Raw genomic sequence first — 16,911 nt, forward strand, 5'->3', positions numbered from 1 at the left:
GACATCCGGCCAACGTGACGCGTCCCAACCCATCGTCTCCGTATACAGTCGCAGCTGTGTGTCTGTGTATTCAGCAGGATGTCTGCTGGAGGCTTAGAGTAAAGTTGTTATATATATATATATATATTATATATATATATATATATAATACATATAATGGCACTGTTCTAGCAGTAAACACTTAAGAAAGAACATGTCAAGCTATGTGCTGTATCAGAAACAATGCCGGCGTGTTTTGGGAGTAATATGCTGTATGTTTACATTAGCAAGCATGCTAACACTCAGAGCTAGCCATGGAGCTAACGCTACTGGAGAGAAAATGTGTGACGTCATGTCCTTGCGGTAAACCCTGCGAGAGAGAAAGGTTTGAGCTCCATGCTGTTTCAGAAATAAAGATTGAAGTGGTTAGGAGCCTAATCACCGCAGCATTTAGCTGAGCTTCTCCCGGTAGAAATCTCCAGCAGGGGAAAGCTGTGTGACGCGACAAAGGCTAGCAGAATCGGCCTGTTTGCAACAGGGCTGCAAAAGAGGGATATGAGGCATGGCTACAGTGGGTGATCCGTTTGGTATTTTAAGCAAAACACTTCACAGACATGTTTTGTATAGGTATAGCCCTACAATATATGTTTCCAATATAGCTTAATAGGTCCACTTTAAATGAAAGGCAATCAATAGGATGCTAAATCATTATTTTTACAACAGTGGGAGAAAGGATTTTAAAGGAAGAGAAGGCACCTTGAAAGAATCAACAGTGGACTAAAACCAATGGGCTCAATGCCCGTCTGTCACTTAGGCAGGTGAACTCGGGATGTATAAATACTGCAGCGCTCCCTGATCTGCATCAAGCCTTCTGCTGCTGATGGGAACTGGGAGGGGACGGAGACTTCGGACTGGGAAACAGATGCATATTTAATGTGAGAGAAAGCGAAGGGCTCAGGAGTGCGACTGAGAGTGAGCACATTCATTATTGATAGAACTACGGACACAGAGATGCTAAAAGCACGAGTGGCAGAAACACCGAGACGGAGCCTCACACCTGTCATCTGACAACACCTGCCGACCCGGGGGTAACAACTGCAGGAACTCACAGCTGGGATGACTGGACAGATATTAAAGAGGCGTATTATGATTTGGGGGGGGGTTCCCTTTCCTGTGGTGTGTTATATAGGTTTTTGTGCATGTAAATCAGAGGACTCAAACTCAAAGCCCGGGGGCCAAATCCGGCCCGCGACTTCATTTGATGTGGCCCCGCAAGAGCTTGCAAAGAATATAATACGTTTATTATACGGTGACATGCCACTTTACAGAAGCAGGTTGCCCATAAACTACATGTCCCACAATGCATCTCGTTTTGTGACATGCACACTGAAGAGACTTGCAATTATTTGGCCTGGACTTCTGCTTTCAGACGTAGTTAATTACCAAGTTATTATCCTATCCGATAATAATCCAATTCAGAGGCAATAATGTAATATAATACATTATTTTATATATATATATATTTATATAGGTACAACCGGCCCTTTGAGTGCAACCTTTAGGCGAATGTGGCTCGTGATGAAATTGAGTTTGACACCCCTGATGTAAATGGTATTTAAAGGCTAAAATCCCTGAGTTTCTCTCCCACACACTCTTCCCCACCCCCCGCCTCAATTGGACTTTATTGGACATATTTGTTTGTTACAGATCCTCTAAAACCACACCATGATCATTTTTAATATACTATCCAATGATGCCAAAAATAATCAATCCTCCAATTTCTGAAAATAATTGCAACAAGTTTCTTTTTCCAAATCGGGCAGCCCCAATAGACGCAGCCTCTGGGTGTGTTGCTCACTTAGTTAGGGCGAGTGTTTTTCTCTTAAGCACAAAGAGGTCACGGCCTGATGCTGTGTGGAGGGATCTGAGCCCCCAAATACCTCGAGCAAATGGCTTGACAACAGGAAGTGATCACCGTGACGATATTCTAATTGTGCTTTGGCTAAAGACACTTAAAAACGGAACACGGTCTTCATCACAGGCAGTGAGTTCCTCCTCTCTGTGGTTTCTTGGTCAGCGAGGGGTTAACAGGAAACCGCAGGGGCTCATGCTCTCTTGGAAATGTCTGTATAAGGCTTTGCTCTGGGAACTTTACCCCAAATGTGTTGGCAAGTACAGTCAGGCCCAGTGGCTCCGTCTCCTCCTCCTCCTCTCTTCACCTGACCCTCCCACAGCGCTGCTCCTCCCCCCTTCCCTCACTAGTTCCTCAAACACATAACCAAGATCTGTCGAGAGATGTCTCTTCTGTGGCATTCACGAGAGTCGGGACAAAATAAACACTTTTCAGTCGTTTAAGAAGATAAAAACGTTACAGATAGAAACAGTTTTTCATTGTCATCGTCCCCTCTTATGTCTTTTCTGTGAAAACCAGGAGCTGTTTGGTAAAATCTAGAAAACATTTGGTACAATTTAGGTTTGAATAGAAGTTGTGCATTGTTATTTTAAACCTGTTGGCCGGGACGATTGTAACACAATGTTATGAGCCGTCCTGTCCTTGTTTATTTGTCTTTGCAAGCACATCACTTATCTTAGCCAGACATTAGGATACGTGTCTTTGAGAAAAACATATGCTCTACTGCAGGTCAACCCGACTTCTCTCAGTCTTTGTTAACCTCTTTCTTTGTTCAATATGAAACATGTGTTAAGTTCTGTTACACGGACAATGTGACCGCATTAGCAGCAGAGCTAATAAAACCCTGAAGACTCCTGACGGTTAAACCTGACCTGCTCCTAAACTGAAAAACTCCAACATGGCAAACATTGGGATGGAATAAAGTACTAATAGTTCTGTCAAATGATCATAATTATGACATATGAAACAACAAACTAAACCAACATCTTAATTCAACAAGATGTACTGCTTGTGTGAATTCAATTCCTGCAATCAAAAACAGCTTCTCTGGTGTATCGGAACAATGTCGTATATCTTGCAGTCAGTTCTGCGTGATGAACATGCGGACATGGTTAGGCATGATAAAGTTGGTTTGGCTCGGAGAGAACTATCCCACGTCACTTTTGTCTTTCGTCCCGCATTACTTTCGTCCTTCATCTGCATTACTTTCCTCCCGGGTTACGTCTGCCTTTCGTCCCACAATATTTGCACATTTTGTTTCACATTACTTTCGGCCAACAATACTTTTATCACGTGTTACTTTGGTAATGTGTCCGGCAAATATTTAGCTTTCGTCCCGCATTATTTTTGTCTATTGTGCCGCATAACTTTTGACCTGCGTTACTATCGTCCCGTGTTACTATCGTCCCGTGTTACTATCGTCCGGTGTTACTATCGTCCGGTGTTACTATCGTTCCGTGTTACTATCGTCCCGTGTTACTATCGTCCCGTGTTACTATCGTCCCGTGTTACTATCGTCCCGCTTTACTTTTGTCTTTCGCCTGCGTAACTTTCATCCTGCGTAACTTTTGTCCTAGTTACCTTGAACCCGCGTTCAAGTTCACTTTTGTCCAGTGTTACTTTTTGTCCTGGGTTACTTTTGTATATCTTACTTTCATCCCATTTGACTTGTGTCCCACATCTCCCCTACTGCATTCCATATGTATATTTGGTGCAGGGATAAGAAGTCCTCACATACAGTGAAATGGATAGGAGTACATTCATCCTGAGTATCATCATGAGACCGTTTTACTGAGCACACATGACATCATCCCTGAGACACAGAGGAGTAATACCATTTGTCTCCAAGTCCATTTCTGGATCACCGTCCCTCCTAATCCGTCAGACTTCTCTTTCTCCTCCAGGAATTCATATAATACCACTTTATGAAAGCCTTTGTGGCCCGCTCTACTACAGACAAATATCATTTTTTTATGATGCTCAGGCTTTTTGAGTCAGTCTTGCCTCAAGGAATAAGTGTCTTTCTCTGTTTTAGGATAAAAGAAAGACAGCAGGTAAGACTAAAACCTGCGTTGTGCAAAATCTAGCGCAATGCATGCATGTCTCATCGATAGATGTTTTGATACTTGATTCAAACACATTCAGAGCCAAATGTGAACATCGGTGAGAAACGCATGTTATTTTCTAATGAGTAAACCACAGGTGGCCGCGCTGCACCTTAGATGAACAAACAATGATTCATTTCAAATGTCTACGCTTCCCCTTCAGTTATTCTTCACGTTTAAAACCAGACGGAGAACAATAAGTCACTAAATAGTGTCTGAGTCTAACCAAACCACTTCCTCCTTCACAGCCTGATAAAAATACAGACCACAGCTGTCTTTTTTCGTGATGAAGATTATCATGAGAAACACACCACCTTTATGCCTCTTTATCGTTGGTAGAACATTGTTATATACTATTTTGTTAACCATTACATATATATTTACAGCAGCTCAAAAACATGTAGTTACTCCATCAGATTCGTTTAAAAAAATATCACAAAATAAAGAACCTTGATTTTATTTTGTTCAGCTTTTGTAAGGTTTAAATATGTTGTGCGGGATATTTACAGTAAAAGTCAATAGCTACAACTCATTCATAAGTAAACAAGGAAACATTCCCTTTCAACCACATAGCAAAGTTAAAACCGACACACATCGGAAAGTCACATTCGAGACAGACACAAGTGAGAAAAGGGAAGTGAGAAAAGCTACGTGTGAAATCAAATGTGCCATCAGGTGATTAACTAGTTGCAAGAGAGAGACTGAACTTCCGTAAGAAAATGTGGCTGCATCGTAGTTCAGTGAGGACGTATTTTTGCAGGCCGACCCTGAATGCAGCATTTCCCCGTTTCCCTGGACAACAATCCTATGGAATATCTCCATGTGAACACACCTTTATGAAACTTACACCACTTTATGATTATTGAAGTAAAAAGCTAACGTTAAGCTGTAAAAGGAACTACAGCAGGGTCACATGACTTCCCGTCACCATCGCTAAGCTAAATGCGGGTAATGTTGGGCCTGATGACGTTGAGTCTGATGACAGTTAGACACTTGTTAGCAACCGCCGTTTTTAAATTCACCAGTGGGGTATTTACTGACTTGTGTTTTGCTCTGGAACAAAACTTTTAAATGTCTTCAGCTTGTGTTAACCACAGACTTTATTTCAGGCCAACAGCCAAAAACACATTCAGTAAACCACTGACCTCCAGACCAGGGGACAGGAAGTGGACACAATTCAGGGTTTTAGGACTCCTACTCTATTGCACAATCTGCAATGAGGTCATGGTGAAGTACTTGACCTCTGATTCAGACTTAGGACGTCCACACAACAGCTTGTTGATGCTGGCCCGCTCATCTGACACTACGCTATCCTCGATCCTCCCTCAGGCAAGGTAAATGGCTGTTAGTGAAGTTCAGCCGGGCCCACATGACTCAGAGTCCACAACACACATATTAGGAAACTTTGTTTCTTTCAGAGCTGTAAAGTACGTGCGAGAAAAGCTTTCCAACTGCAAGGTGTACTTCCTGTTTAGATGTTGGAGCCAGCTGTCCCATAGATGTCAATATATAGGTGCAGGTCTCCCTTGAAAAAGAGATCTATGATCTCAATGGGACCAATCTGGATGAATAAAGGTTACAAACAAACAGGCAGGTCACAAAGTCCAGAAGGAAATCCCCTTTTATTCAGAATAAAGTGCGTTGGCCGGAAACCTTCAAATTACATTCATGTTATGATGCATTACATTGCATTCTTTTCTGTACTGTAACAAGGTTATATATTGCAATTCCATAAAGAAAAACTATCATAATGTACACAATCTAGCCCAACCTTTTGTCTACATCAAACCTTTGCATATTAACTATCAAATAAAATCAATAGTGTTTTTTATAATCCCAAAACATAGTAATGAACATCTAATATATTTTCTTACAAACCGTGGTAACATTTTAGCCACACACACACACACACACACACACACACACACACACACACACACACACACACACACACACACACACACACACACACACACACACACACACACACACACACACACACACACACACACACACACACACACACACACACACACACACACACACACACACACACACACACACACACACACACACACACACACACACACACACACACACACACACACACACACACACACACACACACACACACACACACACACACACACACACACACACACACCTCTCTCTGTGTGTCTGTCTGTCTGTCTGTCTGTCTGTCTGTCTGTCTGTCTGTCTGTCTGTCTGTTACTCGAGAAACAGCCCAGCCATGTCAGCTATACACTTCTAAATATCTTTGTTTGACTCGTCTACTCAGAGAACCTCTCAGCATTCTTTAAACGCTGACTCATCGCTTGCCCGGCATAGTTTATCCCGCATTGTGGAAAAAGAGGTTTGGCCAAGAACTTTTTTTCTGTTGTGTGACCTCTTCAAGAGTAGAGATGAATTCCTTCCTGCTTCAGAGTATATGTGTGTGTGTGTGTGTGTGTGTGTGTGTGTGTGTGTGTGTGTGTGTGTGTGTGTGTGTGTGTGTGTGTGTGTGTGTGTGTGTGTGTGTGTGTGTGTGTGTGTGTGTGTGTGTGTGTGTGTGTGTGTGTGTGTGTGTGTGGACTACTGGCAAGCTTAATGCCCATATTTGGAACCATCTCACCTCTGTCCTCCTCACCGAGCTCAATTCCTTTTACAGGTTGGAGCACATCCTCCTCGGCTCGGGACAAGGAGGAGACGGGTCTACTTTTCTGAGGAAGAACAATTCACTAAACAAGAACTCCCCCCTTTTACCTCCCCTGACTTCACACTCTTTCTTTAACAACACTTGTTTCCACAAAGGTAACAAAAGACAAAGCAGAAAATAACACAAGGCAACACCTAATCATATTTCCTGCTTTCCGTTGAGTGTGCAGACTTTGACCCTACGTTAGTCTCCTCTGCCGATACTGGCAGTTTTGATAATAGCTATTGTTGTACATAGAGATGTCCCGATCCGATCACGTGATCGGGGATCGGAGCCGATCACGTGATTTTCAAAAGATCGGGGATCGGGAGAAAAAAATCGGGGATCGGGATTTTTTTTTTTTTTTTATAATTTTTTTTTTTTTTATTTAATGTTACAAAACAAAAATTACCATGTTCACGTCTTAAAGTCATCCTGAGGACTTAGTTTTGGTTTAAAATTACACAACATCATGTATGTGTTGCTTTCTTTGGGCTTGTTTTCAGACCTGGTTGCTTATTTCTCTGAAATCTGGCAACAGAGTGGGCGCAGTGTCTAATAGTAGCAGTAAGCTAACGAGAGGCTACGTTCAGCTGGTGACTCGGGAGTCGGGACAGAGAAAATGTCAGGAGTTTGGAAGTATTATAAAATTGAAAGCGAAGGCAGTGTAACAGCCAGATGCAATGTTTGCAAGGCGGAGGTTCCGCGTGGTGGAAAGAACAGAGCTACGTTCAACACGACCAATCTAATACGCTACCTGAGAAACAAACACCAACAACAACACGGCGAGTATACAGCGGCCACTCAGGTAACGGCACTGAAACAACCGACACTTTCAGAGACTTTTAAAAGGAAAGAGAAACTGCCCCAGAACAGTCAGGACTCCCTGGAAGAAGAGATCTTGTATCTCAATGGGACATTCCTGGATAAATAAAGGATAAATTAAAAATTAAAAAAAACAGTGAAAAGGCCAAACAAATAACTAGATAGCTGAATTCATCGCATTGGATGACCAGCCGTTATCTGTTACCTTTTTTTTTTCTTAATGCATTGCATAAAGATCGGATCGGCAAAAATCGGTATCGGCAAATTGTCAAAATCAAATGATCGGATTCGGATCGGGAGCAAAAAAAGGTGATCGGGACATCCCTAGTTGTACACCTTCAAAGCAGAACACCAAGTTTGCGATGGTATACAAACTTAAAGAAAAGAGTTTCAGTGCTCTTGAAGATCTTGACTACTAATTATTCTTCTAACATGAACAATTGCAGTCAATGAGAAATGGTGGCTTGGACACTCAGCTGATTATTTGCACTACACAAGCATACAGACACAGTATCAATGTGCAGCACAGCTAGACCCTGTTACTGACTGAACAAAACAAAACCGCACAGGTAACATTCAGGCCAATGTTCACCCATGACTGAGCATCGAGGATTAGCTATTTTAGCAAACACATCTTTAACAGGAGAACAGTCCTCTCAATTGACGACAACATAAATTCCCCAAATGAACTTCTTATAGACGAGACGCTTAGAGAGAATGGTCAGAAAGAGACGGTTAAAATTATGAAGTATTAAGGAAGTTAGCATCACAACGGGGTTTTTAGATTGGATTACTGTGAAGACAATAACTTCTGTGGCAAACAAACGTTTATGATACTAACGTATAAAGTATTAAGTAACCTAATTCAGCTGCAGTTTTTTTCGTTTTAATGCCATTGAACACGTCTTTTGATCAGATTGACAGCTACGGTGAGACGATCTCCCTAGAAGCTCCGTAAAGGTACGTGTTGTGATGTCTGTGTTTGCTTCCCCTGTCGCGAGTTCGGATCACTCAGTGATGATATATATACACCTATATAATCGGTGGATCCTCAGCTTTAATCGGATATCTTGTATGTGCAGCTACGATAAGTAATAAGGGTACTTTTATCTTGAGTTCTGTGCCAAAGTCCGTTAGCATTTTTGGCTCAGGGTAAAAATGGTTTGTATCGTCAGTTTGCTGAGATTATTCCCGTTAATCTGGTATAACACATTAATAGGTTCTTAAATATTAAGATCCCCTGAGACACAGTGTCGTGACAAAAAAAAGTAAAGTACCCGCCGGGACCTTGGGGCTTAACAGGTTAAAAAAAACGCAATATATATCACAGGGGAACAAAAAACCTCAATGTCAGTTTTGTTCAATATCGTGCAGCCCTCGGCTCCACATATTAACACCACTTTATGATTTTTGAAGTAAAAAGCTAATGTTAGGCTATAAAGGAACTAGGTTTCAAGTTGGGCGTGATGATGCTTAGTCGTCTCATTTAGACACATGAGAAGAACAAAACGTTCAAATCTCGTGTTAACCACAGACCTCATTTCAGTTTGACAACCAAAATCAAATTCAGAAAGCCATCGCTTCCTGCAGCTTCAAGGGCGGCAACAACTGTCTCTGTAAACAATTTTAAATGCTCCGCTGATCCAGAGAAAACACTAAAGTGTCATCCATGCAGAAAATTATTATTTGACTGAAGAACTTATTAAAAACAGGTTCTCCTTTTTCTAAACAACAGCGCAAGTGTTGCCAAACAGAAAAGTGAAAGCGGTCATCTGCAACCTATACAGTTTTATCTGATGCAACCTTTGTGTATCAGCAATCACCATCATCCCAGATAAGTGAGGTTGGACCTAAACGATAGAAATGTTTAAGATGGCTGACAGCAGGAATCTGTTTTTATACTAACTGGCATCCATTAAGCAGCGGGCCTCAGGTGAACCTCTCTTTGTGTCCATTAGCTGTGCTGACCATACAATACATCACTACAGCGTTTCTGCCCACAACAATCTTAGGTTTCACTACAGAGTTATACCCAGACTCCCCATCAGCTGGATGATGTCGCTCGGTCTGTCTAATGCAGAGCCACCACAGGGTTTGAAGATGTGTCTTTAACTTCATTTGGGCACTTTAGCCATTTCTTACATTGGCAATGGCCTGCTCTAGTGCTCTTTCACCGTGCCTTTGTTTTGTGTTGGTACTCCCTTATGCCCCTTTCACACCAACGCGTTTTCAGGCTCCGGCTCAGAGCTGGAGCCTGAAAAGTACCGGTTTTTCCTGTTCACATCGCAGAGGCGCCGCCTCTTAGCTCCGGAATCCGGTTCACTTCCAGCTCCAAAAAATTGTCGGCCTAGAGGCAAGAGCTTCGGAGCTAAGAGGCGGCGTTGCTTACGTCTCTCTTACGTCGAAGCGGGTTGAAGTAGATGCAGAAGACCACAAAGAAGTCTTGCATTTCGCATGTGATGTTTGTAAAGTTCCAAGTAAAGTCGTCCCAAGTAAAGTCGTCCCAAGTAAAGTCGTCCGATGCCTTCCATTTAGTTTCGTAAGAGGATAACCAAAGCGAACAGCGCTTCAATACAATCGGCCATTGTTGTTGTCGTCGATGTGAGGGATTTCCGCGCGGTTTGGATTTTATGAAGCAGGCACGTAAACGGTGACGTCATGACGCAGCAGCGGCAGCTCTGGGCGGTGTGAACAGGGCGGGAGCAGAAAAGGGAAACCGGAGCTGAACCAGAAAAGCTCCCGCTCGGAGCTAGAAAGGGAAAAGCGCTGGTGTGAAAGCCGCATTAGAGTGATTGCCATTATATTGCAAGCTTTGTCGACCTTTAGAAAACTGATTTTAAGCTTTTGAACAAACTCTTATTTAGTAATAACATATTTTAAAGCCAAAAACCTAAAAATATAGATTACCAAGATGTGATCGGTTTATCCAAATAGGGCATATTTTGGAATTTAAAGTGCTTGGAGGCAATTTAGCCACACAAAAAAAGGACAGCTAGAAAAACCATTCCAGAACAATAAAAGAACGAAAACACCAGCCACAAATAAGAAAACTGCATTTGCCGCCAAGTAGACAACAGTAGGTTTTGTATGTTGAGCAACCTCTGTGGCTAATCCAAGCGGCATAATGGCCTATTTATGAGTATCAGGGGTGGGAGGGGTAAATTGGTTCAGGGGAGGGGGTCGCAGTGTTTGGGTGTGATGCGGGAGACAAACGCACAAGACTGGTTTAATAACGGAGTGTGTGGAGGGATCATTTAGACACACCGACTCTACCGTCTTTAGGAGGGCATATCAACATGCAACTCTTTATGATGCATGAGATAAACCCATTATTCTAAATGTATTATTGAAAATAACTCCCACAAGCTCTTTCCAATTATGTCAAATTGTTATTGCTTCTAGGGCGCAGGGTTAGTGTGGGTCTTAGGGGGTGTTTGGTTGAACAACGAAATTAAAAGTGCAGACATTTCAAGTATGCAGAAAGTCTCTAATGTGTGTTTGCAAGATAAGGTGAATCCTTAACACACAGCTCTACCTACACAAGTGTCCTTTGACAGAATTGTATTATTGAGTTTCATTGAATGCATGCAGGCGTAAACTCTGATAATGCTTTGCCACTGACATCAGACTTCAAAAGAAAACGGAAGAAATACTTTTCAGAGAAATTGGAAGAACAAGTAGAGACATGAAACACGCAGCATCCAACACATCACACAATGTGAGCATTACACAACACTAAGGCATGAACACACAACCCCCGCAACCCCAGTGAGTTTCATCTTGTTATCCTTACATGGACATGAACACAGCAATACTGCTAAGTGTCTTAAATTGCAGTTACTTGCGGCCTGTTGGGACACGAGGTCAAGAACATTGTGATAGAGGAAGAGGATGCGACAGCAAAACGGCTGCAAAGACCACCGTAAGAGCTGCATTCCTTTCCAGTTACTGCCAACGCAGAAAGGAAAAAGAAGCTACAGGCGAGACACAAAGGAGTCGGAGGGGGAGGCCACCTCCCTGCTTTTAATGCTGATCAATAAAAAGCTACAGCGAGGAGTCGAGTGGAGCGGCGTAGCCCAGTTTGTGAGGTTGTGAAAGCAGATGCACTCCACCTGTCTACTCACGTCACACCTCGAGCCTGAGGCAGCAGCATACTGGGCTTTTAGTCACAGACCCAGTCAGTGAGTCATGGTGGGAGACTGGACTCACCTCTGACAACAACACTGAATCATTATGCAGATGGTGCACTTCCTGTGCCACCAGAGCATAAAGAAAGTTTGAATATGATGATACAGTGCTGTTAGCATTCATTTCCATTTGGGAGCATTTGCTGGATGTCTCTAGAGTGATGGTGTATTTTTGTTGGCCGGTGTGTTCGCATCGCAAAGAGCTCCCTTGTCAAAAAGTCAACAAGATTTCCCCATTGGATTTTGGATTATCTTTATATTATTTACCGACCTATTTTATCTTGTAGAACAAAAGGTTGCTTTTCTTTAACTTGAACCGGAAGTGGTAGAATGCTACGTTGTTTCCGGGGTTTAGGATTCCTTTCTGCACCACTCCACTGACTGTAACATATTTAAAAAGGCAGCTTAAACTTTGGGAAGAATTTTCTGAACTGGGTCAAATTGCTGAACTTCTGAATGCACGTCTGTGTCAACATGCACATACCACAGGGACAAGTAACAAAGAACATGAGCAGAGCTGCATTCCAGTCTTTACCTATTATACGAGGTGACATCAACGGGTCAGACCACAGCACCGAGATAAAGCGTGACCTGTGATTATCATCAAGACGGACGTCACTTATCAACAGCTGGGAGAAACCACTTTAAAAAGGGCATAATGATAACTGAATGTAAACAACAACGCATTGAACTTACTCTGCGTGTCCATTTCCTGCAGGGGTTTATGGTTGGGAAGCATTGTGTGCAGCCATAAAGCGGTTTGCTTACTTTATATCATAACAATACAATGGTGAATCATAGATATCAGTGTGTTGTTATGGGGTTGGCATAAACACGGCAGGCATATCTACAACAAAAACAGTTCTCCTACTTCCTCCATATTTGGATTGCTAACACTCACATTAAACTGCCAGTGTGTTCTGCTAAGTATGGTAGCAGTAATCTTTGCTGAGCGTTGCATTAACTTAATTAATGGCCTCATCAGCCGGGCATTTTAAATGCATTACTGTGATTGTGGCAGGATTTCAGGAGGAGCTCAAGTGCCTCCTGTTCCTGCTCTAATCAAAGTTTCCGTGCAGAACTATGTGCAAAACAAATACAAACCCTGGACCAACCCATGTGCAGAGCGGAGGTATATTGTTACACAGCTCTGGAGGTTTGAGATAAAAAAAACTAGTTTCACAGGTTATCAGCTCTTCGCCGAATTTAACCCGCATCTGTCAGGGTTTCAGGTGACAAAAGCTGCTCCTTGACATAAGTGGCGTGTTTTAAATGTGAAGAAGTGAGGGAAAAGGCAAAGAGGGCCCAGGCTTCAAAGCATGTAATTGCCCACAGCACAGGCTGTAACAGGATGTGGAATTTGTGGAGCTTTTTCCACTGAGCAGCTTGGTGTCTGTGTTCCCAGAGGGAGATAAATAGTGTGTTTAATGTCCGGCTGGGGAATGCATGACATGATAGAAACAGAAAGTGTATTTGGGGCATTGTGCTGCTGAAGGAGCCCCTTTTATAGAGGGGCTCCACCATGCACACTGAACCCCTTTCACATGCTCCTATAAACTGTTGTGAATAGTACACTTATATGCTCCTTGTGTTCTGCATGCAGAGGTGGGAGAAGTACTCAAGCCTTGTAATTAAGTAAAAGTAGAAATTATCTGCTACAAGTAAAAGCACTGTGACCAAAATGTTACTCAAGTAAAAGTACAAAAGTATTGGCATCTAAATATACTTAAAGTACAAGAAAGTTAAAGTAATGATGTGTTTATCAAACTGGTAAAGGTGGAACTTATTTCAACTGTGATTCAAGGTGTATCAGAAGTGTTGAGCTTTTTGTTTATCATTAATATATATCTGCAAAGTAACTAAAGGTACTACATAACAGAAGGGGAATAATAGTACAACATGTACATCTGAATTGTAGTAGAGTAGAAGTACAAAGTAGTATAAAATGGAAATACTCAAGTACAAGTACCTCCAAAAAGTAAGTAGGCCTACTTAGTTACTTAATACCACTGTTAGCATGATAGAGGTTTAGTTGAGCACTAAAACTGCCATCCCAAAACATGGAGTGTTTGAAACCGATACAAACTTTGTTTTCGTTATCTGACCGGCTTAACAACCCCAGCCTGGGAATAATGTTCCCAGAAGAAAGCACACATGAACAGTAGGAGCCTGCTGAGATACTTTCTGATACATTAAAAGTCAAGTTCTCCGGCAGCAAAGGTCACACAAACTTGCTACACAGCGTCCCTGTAGTTGAACCACACCACCCACTTATTATCCGTTTAATGTGGAAACTACTTGCTCTTCCCTGGCGTTTAAACCCGCACAAAGAGGTGGCATGGGGTCAGAAACGATCAGCGGTGGCCTTTGTGAAACCCGGTGGCCGAAAAACACAAAATGTAGCAACACAATGCAGATGAAGGGGATCTGAACCGCTTTACCCACCTCATTGTTCGGCCAGAGTGGAGCTCCTCTCCTCAAGTTTGTCCGACTTCAGAGCGGAAGCCCGGCTCTTCAGTAAAAAAAAAGTCCCAAATAAAAAAGAAATCGAGGCGAAAAGGGCGCATCTACCCCCGCAGACGGGGCAGCAGGAGCGGCGTTAGAGAAAGCACACCTCGACGATTTCCTGGTTGTGTGGAGAGGAGGGGTGGGGGGGGGATACAGTAGCTTGTCAACTCAAATCACTCTCCCACATTGGGTTAGTGCGAGATAAAGAGTGGCACGCCGAGAGGAAGCGGGATGTATGCGAATAAATCAAAACGAGTAAGTTCTCTTATCACACTTTGCGCAGTTTTGCGGTTCTGTTTGCGCAGATTAACGCCGTGTGTTTGCGCCCGGACTTTTCTCCCCGCTTTCTTTCTTTCTGTCGGTCGGTCGGTCGGTAGGTCTGTAGATTCATCCAGTCTGGCCCAACCCGCCAGCTTCAAAGCAGCCTACAATCCCGTGCTGCGTTCACGTGTGCCTCCGAAAAATCAGATGGACAAGAATTCCCAAGGGGTATATTTGGATAACATAAAATCAAATAAATTATAACATAAAATTATGCAAAAATAATACAAATAATAATAACATAAAATGAAAAAATAATCAAATACAAATAATAACATATAATCAAATACATGATAAATAAAATCAATAAATAATAACATAATATCAAATAACATAATAAAACTAAAATAATAGTAAAATAAAACAATAATAAAAGTTTGAAGACCTCTAAATCGCTCTCTATACAAATAAAAAATGTAAAAAGTATTTATACAACAATCAGAATTTAAGGCTACAATCCCGTGTTGTGTTCAGGTGTGCCTTGGAAAAATCAGAAGAATAAAGATATTGGATAACATTAAATAAATAATAATATTAAATAAAAGATACAATTAAATAAAAGTTTGAGGACCTCTAAAAAGTGCTTTAAAACATTAATAATAATAATTGTTGTTATAGTTATTATTATTATTATTATTATTATTAATATAAGTAGTTTGAAGTCTACAATCTCATGATGCGTTCAAGTGTGTCTCGTAAAAATTAGAAGCATCAGGATAAGAATGTCCTCGGGGTATAAAGGATAACATTTAAAATAAATTAAAAGGTTTTATAATTTATTTCAGAATGTTTACATGAAGTTATAAAGTGTCTTTAAGTACCTTTTAAAATCAATTTATAAATAAAATATTTTATTATAATTATTTATTAAAAAAATGGAATGAAATAAAATAAAGTATTATAGTAGTATATCTATACAACAATAATAATTTAAAGTTTAAACGTGCACATTGTATACAACATATATAATATATAACAACACAAATTATGTAAAATATGTTTATTACAACAGCATGAGATGCACTTTTATTAATCCCTCGTGGGGAAATTGTTTCTCTGCATTTGACCCATCCTAGTGTTAGGAGCAGTGTGCTGCATTTTGAACAGCGCCCGGGGAGCAGTGTAGGGAACGGTGCCTTGCTCAGGGACACCTCGGTAGCACTTGGTCTTTCCGGGACTTGAACTGGTGACCTTCCAGTTGCCAAGCCAAGTCCCTATCGACTTTATCACCACCACCCCCAAGTTGCACAAATGATTGCTCAAAAACAACATTCAGGAGAGTGAGCGGTTCTCCTATTAGAGTGAACTAAAAACAATCTCTGTATGTTCACTTTATGGAAACTGGGCCAACAACTCAATTATAGGAACTTAACACTTTGTTGTATATATTGAAGGTGATGGGTTGACAAAATATTGTTTTTTGAACAAAATAATTGTGTATATTTTATTTTCATTTAAATTAAAAATCCCCTTTTGTTAGTATTTATATTCTTTCATAAATTAAATGTTACTTTTAATAAGTGTGTTAAATGTACTAACAGTACCAAAAGTAAAACTACTTCAGAATCATGTATATTACATTACTGGATTATTATTATTATTATTATTGATGCATTCGTGTTTGTTTTTCCTTTGGTAGTTTTAATTTCCCACACCAATTGAAGGCAGCATCTCCTCCACGCCAGGGGCCTCCGCCCTGCTGGATGTCTGGGTTACTTCAGGTTCCTTCTCTGGCTTTGCTCCAGACAGACTTTCTGTAGCATGATGTAGGAGACATAATAAAAGACGTAATCAGATTACTGTTACATTTCTAGACATTGTGTCTCACCAGCAGGATCACAATGTTAGTAAAACACTAAAAAGAGCACATTGTAAAAGGATCAGATGTTATTTTCTTTTTGTAAGATGTACTGTCCTGTATAATACCTTAAGTGTGAATCTATATATATATATATATATATATATCTGCCTGAATCTGCTGAATCTGCTTCATGGTTTTCACTTTCTTTGGTTCATTTGTTCTGTTTTTAATTCAGTAGCTGAATTTATATGTTCATAAAATAGTGTGAGTGAGTTTAACTATATGTATTAAACTAAAACGGAGTATTTTCTGTCAGCTAAGATTTTATTTCTGCTTCTTTAAACTGTAGTATGTGCTCATGAATACCGCCTGAATATGCTGAATGAAAGGCAGATTTTCCTATGAATAAAAGACACATTTTTCATCCTAAATATCTTGGTTTCTTATATTGTGATACTCAGATAAGGATTACATTTTTGAAGTAACCGTCCCTTCTTTCGGCGCTCTGTAAAAGCTCCTCCTGACGGGGACAAAAGTGGAAGAGAGGAATGCATTACGTCGGCATGGCATGTGTAAAC

General features: G+C 41.1%; 1 protein-coding gene across 3 annotated transcripts in view; it reads right to left on the reverse strand.

Moving 5' to 3' along the window:
• The window catches only part of vaspb (vasodilator stimulated phosphoprotein b), a 33,859-nt gene extending 19,228 nt beyond the window's left edge, over positions 1-14,631 (reverse strand). Inside the window, exon 1 of one of the 3 annotated variants that reach the window (XM_034097054.2) lies at positions 14,149-14,631. In XM_034097054.2, the coding sequence (XP_033952945.1) occupies positions 14,149-14,153 (5 nt within the window). In that variant the 5' untranslated portion in view covers positions 14,154-14,631. The remainder of the gene's footprint in view (positions 1-14,148) is intronic. The other 2 variants (XM_034097055.2, XM_034097056.2) reach the window with 2 other exon arrangements.
• Positions 14,632-16,911: the final 2,280 nt, after the last annotated feature.

Source organism: Pseudochaenichthys georgianus, chromosome 13 (assembly GCF_902827115.2).
Source record: "Pseudochaenichthys georgianus chromosome 13, fPseGeo1.2, whole genome shotgun sequence".
NCBI lineage: Eukaryota > Metazoa > Chordata > Actinopteri > Perciformes > Channichthyidae > Pseudochaenichthys > Pseudochaenichthys georgianus.